Source organism: Oratosquilla oratoria, chromosome 23, assembly GCF_046742065.1.
Source record: "Oratosquilla oratoria isolate Oo_2021 chromosome 23, ASM4674206v1, whole genome shotgun sequence".
Lineage (NCBI taxonomy): Eukaryota > Metazoa > Arthropoda > Malacostraca > Stomatopoda > Squillidae > Oratosquilla > Oratosquilla oratoria.
The window spans coordinates 37786749-37796748 of record NC_134799.1 but is presented as its reverse complement, the minus strand read 5'-3'; the positions used below and the strand labels follow the sequence as shown (position 1 = coordinate 37796748).

At 40.6% G+C, this 10000-nt stretch overlaps 1 protein-coding gene across 1 annotated transcript in view; it reads right to left on the bottom strand.

Annotated features, from left to right (window-relative positions):
* Positions 1–10000, bottom strand: part of LOC143037762 (uncharacterized) — a 58186-nt gene that overhangs the window by 22207 nt on the left and 25979 nt on the right. Inside the window, exons 5-6 of the mRNA XM_076206314.1 lie at positions 6374–6528; positions 5249–5384 (exon numbers count right to left, since the gene is read on the bottom strand). Of these exons, the coding sequence (XP_076062429.1) occupies positions 5249–5384; positions 6374–6528 (291 nt within the window). The remainder of the gene's footprint in view (positions 1–5248; positions 5385–6373; positions 6529–10000) is intronic.

The following is a 10000-nucleotide window of genomic DNA, read 5'->3' as shown; positions in this document are numbered from 1 at the left end:
AGCCAATTACTAGAATCAGTTCAGGAAGATGAACCAGAAATTATGAAACAAATCGAAGAGAAATTTAGACTCGGAAAGTATAGCACAGACAAGACCAGGCCAATTAAGATTAAATTCAAGTCACAAACAACGGCAGAGAATATCTTATCCAAAACAGGGAAACTAGCAACAAGTGAACAATACAAAAAGATATGGATAAAAAGAGAAATGAATAAGGAGGAAAGAGAGGAAGAAAAGCAGAAAAGACTGGAAGCTAAGGCAAAAAACGAGAACAGAACGGAGTCAGAGAAAGAGAGATTCTATTGGAGAGTAGTGAACATGAAACTAAGGAAGTTCGACATACAAAAGAAAAACATAAGGGAAACAGAGAACACAATGGAAGTGGCAGAAAACTAAGAGTGTCTTACACAAATATAGATGGATTAATAACAGGATTGAATGAGCTGAATGATTATTTGAAAGAAAAAGAACCAGACATAATGGGAATTGTAGAAACAAAATTAAAAGGCCCACTACCACCCAACAGTGTAGGACATGATGCATACAATTATTGGATTAGAAACAGAGAGAAAAAGCAAGGGGGTGGAGTTATGTTCCTGACTAAGAAGGATATAAACGTGAAAGGTGTCATATATGGAAAGAATACAGTAGAGATGATTATGATAGAAGTGGAAGACAGAGATAAGAAGAGCAGAAAATTTGTGATAAATTATGTGCCTCCAAAAACAGCCTCATGGGAGGAGAGTGAACATAAAAGTATGTTAGAGGACACAAAGATAACATTAAATAAGATAATGGAAGATGGAGGAAGAATAGTTATGATGGGCGACTTTAATTGCAAAGAAATCTGCTGGGAAGAAATGACAGTAAAGGGTGGAGATGACTCATGGGGAAACGCTCTACTTGAGATGATTATTGACCACACAATGACACAATGGATACAGGAGAACACTAGGTATAGAAATGAAGAAGAACCATCGAGACTAGACTTATTAATTACATCTGAACCTAGAATAGTGGACAAGATTGAATATAAAACACCAATAGGTAAAAGTGACCACATATTGATTGAACTGGAACTTAATGAAGAAAAATATATCAAAAGAAATGAACAATATAGAAAAGGAAGAATGATGTATGAAAAAACAAACTTTGATAAAATAAGAGAATTCTTTCAACAAGAAAACTGGGAAGAAATATACAAAGAAGAAACATCAGTGGAAAAGAAATGGAATATTTTGACAAAAATTTACAAAAAAGGAGTGGAAAAGTATGTCCCAAGACAAAAACAAGAAAAAGAATATGTAAAATGCTGGTACAACAAAAGTTGTAGGGAGTTAAAAGACAAAAGAGACAAAGCCTGGACCAGATGGAAAAAAGACAGAAAACCTGAAAAATGGAAAATATATACCAGTTATAGAAATGAATATGTACAAACATGCAGAGAGGAAAAGAGAAAATATGAAAAAGACGTCATAGAAAAATGTAAAGATCAACCAAAACTATTCTACAGATTTGTAAACAATAAACTGAAAAACAAACAGGACTTGGAGAAATTAAGACAAGGGGGAGTTGAATACACTGAGGAAATGGAAATGGCGGAAATTATGAACAAACATTTTAAATCAGTGTTTACAAGGGAGAACATACAACCTGAAGAGATTGAATGGAAAGAGAAAGTCCCCCCTATAGAAAAAATAGAAGTATCAAAGAATGAAATATTGATACAATTGAGTAATCTTGATGTCAGAAAATCACATGGACCAGATGAAATAGCAAACTGGATTCTGAAAGAATGCAGGAATGAACTGGCAGACAAAATACATAGCATAATAAGCAGTTCCTTGAAAGAAGGAAAAGTTCCAGAAGATTGGAAAAAAGCAAATATAGTACCTATATATAAAGGAGGAAATAAAGAAGAACCTACCAACTATAGACCAGTCTCTCTAACAAGTACAATAGCAAAAATTTGTGAAAGAATTATCAAAAATAGATGGGTAAAATACTTGGAAAAAAACAACGTACTAAATCCAAGGCAATTTGGATTCAGACAAGGACGATCATGCGTCACCAATTTAATATGTTTCTATTCAAGGCTAATAGATATAATACAAGAAAGAGATGGATGGGCTGATTGTGCATTTCTAGACCTAAAAAAAGCTTTTGACAAAGTACCACATAAGAAGTTGCTTAAGAAACTAGAATCTGAAGGACGAATACAAGGTAAATTACTAAATTGGATGGAAGACTTTTTGCAAGAAAGAAAAATGAGAGTAGTGATAAGAGACCAGCACTCAAAATGGAATGAAGTAATAAGCGGTGTCCCGCAGGGAACAGTCCTGGCCCCAATAATGTTTGCTATATATATTAATGATATGGATGAAGGAATTGAAAGCTATATGAGCTTCTTTGCAGACGATGCAAAACTACTGAAAAGAGTGAAAACTGAAGAAGATTGTGAATCACTACAGAGAGATCTAAATAAAGTACAGGAATGGAGTAAGAAGTGGGAGATGGAGTTCAATACAAAAAAGTGCAGTATAATGGAATTTGGAAAAAGCAAAAACAGAATAACAGGATCATATAATTTGGGAGAAGAGGGAATAAAAAAAGTAGAAAATGAAAAGGACCTGGGAGTCATTGTTATGAATAATATGTCACCTGAAAAACATATAAATAAGATTTTTGGAGAAACTTATAATTTAATAAGAACAATCAAAGTGGCATTTACATACCTGGATGAAGAAATGGTGAGGAAAATCCTAATCACCCTGATAAGACCAAGATTAGAATATGCAGCAACAATATGGTCACCAAGTACAAAAAAATGTATAAAAAAAACTTGAAAGAATACAAAGAGCAATTACAAAACTGGCACCAACACTCTCAAAACTATCATATGAAGAGAGACTACAAAAACTTGAACTACAGACACTAGAGCAAAGAAGAGAGAGAGGAGATTTGATAGCTATTTACAGAATCATGAAAGGCATAGAAATTACTGATAGAGAGAATCTGATAAAATGGGATGACAGAAATACAAGAGGACACGGAAAGAAAATAAAAAAAGACAGCTATAGAAGAGATTTGAAAAAGAACAGCTTTCCACACAGAGTAATAGACAGTTGGAACAAGTTAGATGAGAAAGTGGTGTGTGCAAAAACAATACATGAATTTAAAAATTGTTTAGATAAAATGAGAAATGAAGACGGGACCCCACGAGCATAGCTCCCCTTCCCGTAATATACAACTAGGTAAATACAACTAGGTAAATACACATATGCACACACAGACATGCACACACATACGCACACACACACACACACACACACACACACATATATATATATATATATTATATATATATATATATATATAAAAAAATATATATACATTCATACATACGCATCGTACATACATAATACATACATACATACACACATACATACATACATACATACATATATCAAAGGCTTTTTCCCCCTTACACGGGAGGTAGCCACACATACATACATAGATACATACATACATACATACATACATACATACATACATACATACATACATACGTACATACATACATACATTCATAGATATATACATACATACATACATACATACATACATACATGCATACATACATGCATACATACGCACATGCATACATACATACATACATACATACATACATACATACATAAATACATACTCGTACATACATACATACGTATATGCATGCATACGTACGTATTGTATATTCATACATGTATGCATACATGCATACATAAATACAGTACACACATACGTTCACATACATACATGTGTACATACATGCATGCAAGCATACATACATACATACATGCATGCATACAATCATCCACATGTATCCATACTGTCTATACATGCATACATACTATACATATATGTACACGCACCTCCGTACACATCCATGCACGCATGCACGTGCGCACACACACACACACACACACACAAACACACACACACACATACACACACACACACACACACACACACACACACACACACACACACACACACACACACACACACACACACACACACACACACACACACACACATACACACACACACACACACTTATACACACACACACACACACACACACACACACACACACACACACACACACACACACACACACACACACACACACACACACACACACACGGTGGCGCAGTTGGTAGAACGATGAACTACTAGCATGGTGGTGCGCGTAGTGCTTGGTTCGAATCCTGCCCAGGGCCGAAATTAATTTCGGTACAGCTGCGCTTCGGGTCGTTACTCTGACTCTCGTGGGCGGGGAGTTGGGGGTGTGTGTGTGTGAAAGGTCATAGCATTACCCATAGATCGGACCTACGAGCTCTGAGCTCTCTTCCAGGAGGGAAATAGCTGTCGATCACGAGTCGAACACGTGATCCAAAAGACCAAGTGAATACACACACACACACACACATACACACACAACTCAGCAAATAACATGTTATAGTTCTGATGGAGAAGAGTAAGACAGTAAGCCAGACTGACAGAGGAAAGAAGACGGGGATCAGGGGACGGGGAAACCGACAGTCGCAGAAGCAAAGAAACAGAATAAGACTAAAATGGACAGAAAGCGACAGAAAGACCACGAAAGAGAACGATAAAGAAGCGAAAAGATGGACATAGGCTGAAAGCTTCCTGTTCTTACCAAAGTAATGTTCGGCAGGTCCTTTGTATTTGTCTTTTATAGCCTTCTTATCGCTCCGTGTGTTGTTAACACAGACATGTAAACGTACACACGCACACACACATACTTACATACTCACACACACACACACACACACACACACACACACACACACACACACACACACACACACACACACACACACACACACACACACACACACACACGCACACACACACACACACACACACACACACACACACACACACACACACACACACACACACACACACACACACACACACACACACACACACACACACACACACACACACACACACACACACACACACACACACACACACACACACACACACACACACAGAGAGAGATAGAGAGAGATAGAGAGAGAGAGAGAGAGAGAGAGAGAGAGAGAGAGAGAGAGAGAGAGAGAGAGAGAGAGAGAGAGAGAGAGAGAGAGAGAGAGAGAGAGAGAGAGAGAGAGAGAGACACCCCCCCCTGTTTTGAACATGCTTTCCTTACCCGGCGTGAAGACCCTGATGGTGCAGGGTTCCTTCTGGACCCCGAGGGAGTTGTTGGCCCAACAGAAGAGTCTGACCTCCTGGACGTTCTCGGGCATCGTGTAGTGGAGCTGCGAAGTATCGCCTCGACTCTCGAACTGCAAGAAGAACACGAAGGAGGTAGTCTCGGGCTGAAGAAGCGTCTAGATTGCTTGTTAGAGAGTTGTTCCTTGCCACGGTGGATTATGGTGCTAGGATGGGTTAGAGGAGGTTTGGATGGGTTTAGTTTCGGTTGTGTTTTGTTGGGATTAAGTGGGTTAATTTGGGTTTGGTTAGATTGTGTTAGTCTGGGTTTTGGTTGAAATTGGTGCGAAATTATGAACAACAAAAAATCATAGATAAATAGAGGATAATAACGATAAAAGTAAACTAAATAGTGAATACAAATGAAATGTAACAAAAGAGATAAAATTAAATGGAAGAAAATAAAATATAACATAACTGAATAGGACAGAAACAAAGCAAAACAAAACAAAACAAAACAAATTAAGAAAAAAATCATAGTGATAATTACAAATGCTACCTTCAGTTTCGCTGACTGTAAACCCGAAGCCCCAGAGCGGCTGGCAACGGTCCCCAACGGTCCTCATATATATTTCCGGGAAGAAACTTTGAATTATTGTTTGTGTTGTATCAACGTGTCGCTGTTTCTATGCCACAGTAGTAGGAGGAAGGGAGTAGTCGCCGGTTGTCACCTTAGGCATAGTCGGGAGACCGAGTGTCAGCCCCTCGGGGTTGTACCTCCAGATGGAGGTAAAGGTGTTGACGGGTTTCTAAAATGGGAGGTAGGGAGATGATTCTTTTTGACGTCCGTTTTCTAAAACCACCATATACAGGTACCCGTTGTTTGTATGTAAAAAAAATATATATGAAAGAATTTCTGCCGTAAAACAAAGAAGAGGAGTTTGTTAAGAGAACCAACAAGAAGAAAAGAAAAGGAGGGGTAGGTATGAGAACGAGAGAACTCGTAGGCAAACCCCCCTCATAAGAAAGGAAGGAAGGAAAGGGGGGGGGGGGCGAAAGCAGGGGGGTGGGTAGGGGGGGGATAAAAAACGAGAGAACTTTTGCGGTTAAAGTCTCCCCTTACCTGCGTCTGCGGCAGCGAGACGAGTCCCTTGGTGTCGTTGAGCGACCACGCGAACCGAGACGGCGGGGGGAAAGCGTCCACGGTACAGTTCACGGTCACATTCCGCCCCAGACTCACTGGAACTTTGAGATTCCGCGTTCTGCAAACGGGTTTATCTGAAGAAGAAGAAAAAAATGGTGAGAGTTAGAGGCATGCGTGAGAGTAGCCCAAGCTGGGGGAGAGGTGGGAAATTAACTATCATGTGAGGGCTGGACCATTGGGGATCTCGGCTTTAAGGGGTCGATGTGGAAATTCCTTCAGGAAATTAGCGAAAATTGGAGAGGGGGATTAAACTCTTGTAACTACTTTGGTGCAAACATGGAGCGGTTAATCACGAGGCTCAAAATAAAATACAAATAGATTTTTGTTATTGTGTTGTTACGAAAGACGACTTACATGTTTGGAGTTTTATTATTGATCAATCTTTGCCAAACTAAAGTGAGTTAACAATGGAAATGGTGAATGTTTCGTGTTGTGTACAGTGAGAGAGAACGATAAAGAAGCACGGTGAGCACTAAAAACAAACAAATAAACAAACAAATAGTGAAGTAGCCCTATTGAATATGGCGGAAGACGTTCACAAAAAAAAAAAAAAAAAAAAAAAAAACGAGATTTTGAGCCAATACAACTTCGAAACGGTTTTGCTGGGCTTCGAAGCAGTATGGCAAGTGGCACGAGGTCACAGATCGTGGGCGTCCCGAAGTCTGCAAATGTCAGACAAAAGCAGAATGGCAATGGATGAAGCTCGACAAAGATAAAAAATAAAAAAGATTCAGACTAATACATTTATAGAATATGTCCTTATTCAGTCATGTCTGCAAATCACAAAGGAATAGTGGATAGACAGAGACAGGCAGACAGACAAAGAGAGAGAAAGAGAAAGAGAGACAGATAGATAGATAGGTAGATAGATAGATAAGTAGATAGATAGATAGATAGATAGATAGATAGATAGATAGACAGATAGAGAGAGAGAGAGAGAGAGAGAAAGGCTGACTGTGGATGATTGACATCAAGAGCAATAACAGATCATGTGGGAACTTAATGAACTAACCTTAATGCAAGGTGTCAAATTCACTCACTCACTCACGAACACGTACACACACACACACACACACACACACACACACACACACACACACACACACACACACACACACACACACACACACACACACACACACACACACACACACACACACACACAAACTGTTTCGACAGAATATAGTTGAGTATTGAAATTGTTGACGAGTTAAACACCATATGAGGACGGAGCCTTTATTTGTACGACGTTTCGCATATTACAGCTTTTTCAAGTACTTGAAAAAGCTGTAGTAAGCGAAAACGTCGTACAAATAAAGGCTCCGTCCTCATATGGTGTTTAACTCGTCAATCTTGTCGGCAACTGCCACTTTCATGAAAATTGAAATTGTTATTTATGGTTAGGGAATGCGTGGCACATCCATTGCCCAGTCATGCACGGACTTGATCTCCAGTGCATGACCAGACATAAATGAAATTGATCATATCAGTGTATTCAGGATTTTGGGACAATTGCATTTGGTGACCGATAACCAGCGTTTCTAGCCTGTGGACAATTTCCCACTGAAGAGGACAAGAGACGTAAAGATGATAAAGGGAAGAAGTTTAAAGAAGAAGGAAGCAGAACAAAAGGGGAGTGAAAGTTGGAACTGATCAATACACTTTTTTTGAATGGAGACTAGTCTTCATTCATAAAGGAATTCCACGTGACTCTAGTCCGTAGGGGCGTCACTAAACTTCCTAAAGTATTGACTCCATACGTGTTTCCTGAGGGGAAATTGTATGTACGTTTGTGCTTCAGCGTACGCGTACATGTATGTGTGTGTGATTCACCATGGCCTTGGATCACGTGTTGGGCTCGTAATCGACAGTTTTTAACTTCCCGGATGAGAGCTCAGAGCTCGTATGACCGATCTGTGGGTAATGCTATGACCTTACACGTACACACACCCCGACACCCGCCCACGAGGGTTGGAGTAACAACCCGCAGCGCAGCGATACTGAAATTATTTAAGCTCTGGGCGGGATTCGAACTCGGACCGCCGTAGTGGCAGGCGAGAACTCTGACCACAGTGCCAAGAGGTGTGTGTGTGTGTGTGTGTGTGTGTGTGTGTGTGTGTGTGTGTGTGTGTGTGTGTGTGTGTGTGTGTGTGTGTGTGTGTGTGTGTGTGAGTGTGTGCGCGCGCGCTCGTGTGTGTATGTGTGCGTAATCATGGAAGCAGTTATATGCTCTTTTCTCTCCCTCTTTACCTCTCTTCCTCCTTCTCTTTCTCCTATATTCTCTCCAATCTGACACACACATGTGTGCGTTTATGTGCGTAAACTGATATGGAGGCATGTGCACCTGTATGCGTGGGTGTACGAACATATTAACGGAGGATGGGAGAGGGAGGGGAAGGAGGAAATGATGGAGTGAATGAGGGAGGAAGGAGGAAAGAGGAAGGAGGAAGGAAGGGAGAGAGAAGGAGGATGGGAGGGACGTATATGCAAATTGACTCAAGCGTTGACTTGCAAGTTGAGGTTGAGGTTGATGGCGAGGATGAGGGTGAAGTTGAGAGTTGATCAAGAAGGCCGACGTAGTGAGGTGATCTCACGCCTTGAGGAGCTTAACTGTTACCTTTTCCCTACGTACTCTGATCTCCAAGGCAAGTGTTGGTCAACAGTAAATGTTGTGTTTTATTCTGGCTAAAGGCAGGCGATTTCATATAGTTATGGGGCTTGGTGCAGCCCGAAGGGATTCCTCCCCGTCTTCTCTTTTTCTGCATGAGGGAACGGAGAAGGGGGGGTCACCGATTTAATGAAGCGGCCTTGCTGTGGATGTGCTGTGTCTTGCGACACTGCTTCTGACCCAGGGCAGTGGGCAAGATGCAAGGATGACCCGTCATCCAGGAGGAGCTAAGAAAAGAGGGAGGGAGGAGTGGTGAATGGGAGTGGAGTATGTGGGGGAATGAAATGGGTGGGAGTGGATTTATGCCTTTGAGTTTGGCTACCTCCTTTATAAGGGGGAAATAGCCCTTGGTATACGTATGTATCGGGCTTGGACATTGACCTCAAGGGGCTTGGTGATTATTGTTAACAGTAACCAGCGCTTCTATCCTTGGGGAACAATATCGCACCGAAGAGTTGGAGCGAAAAAAGACGTGGAAAAAGTTAAAAAGTGATCAACATTCTTTTTTGAGTTGAGATTACTTTCCAATCACAAATAAATGCTGAGTAACTGGTCGGAAGAAATGTCGCCATAAGCGCATAGAATATTGACCACATAAAACTTATAGAGTCAATATTCCATATGGAAAGTGTGGGGGTAGATTATAGAAGGGAGAAAGGGAGGGAAGGATAGATATAATGGAAGAGAAACGGGATAAATAAAAGAGGGAAGAAGAAAGAGAGGAAGAATAAGAGAGGAAGAGAGGAGAAGAGAAGAAGAATAAGAAGGAAGAAGGACTGGAGAGAAGATGGGAGAAGGGAAGGAGGGAGAGAGAAACGAAGGGAGAAAGGGAGTATAAGAAGGAGTAAAGGAGGGAAAGGAGAAGGAGGGAGAGAGAT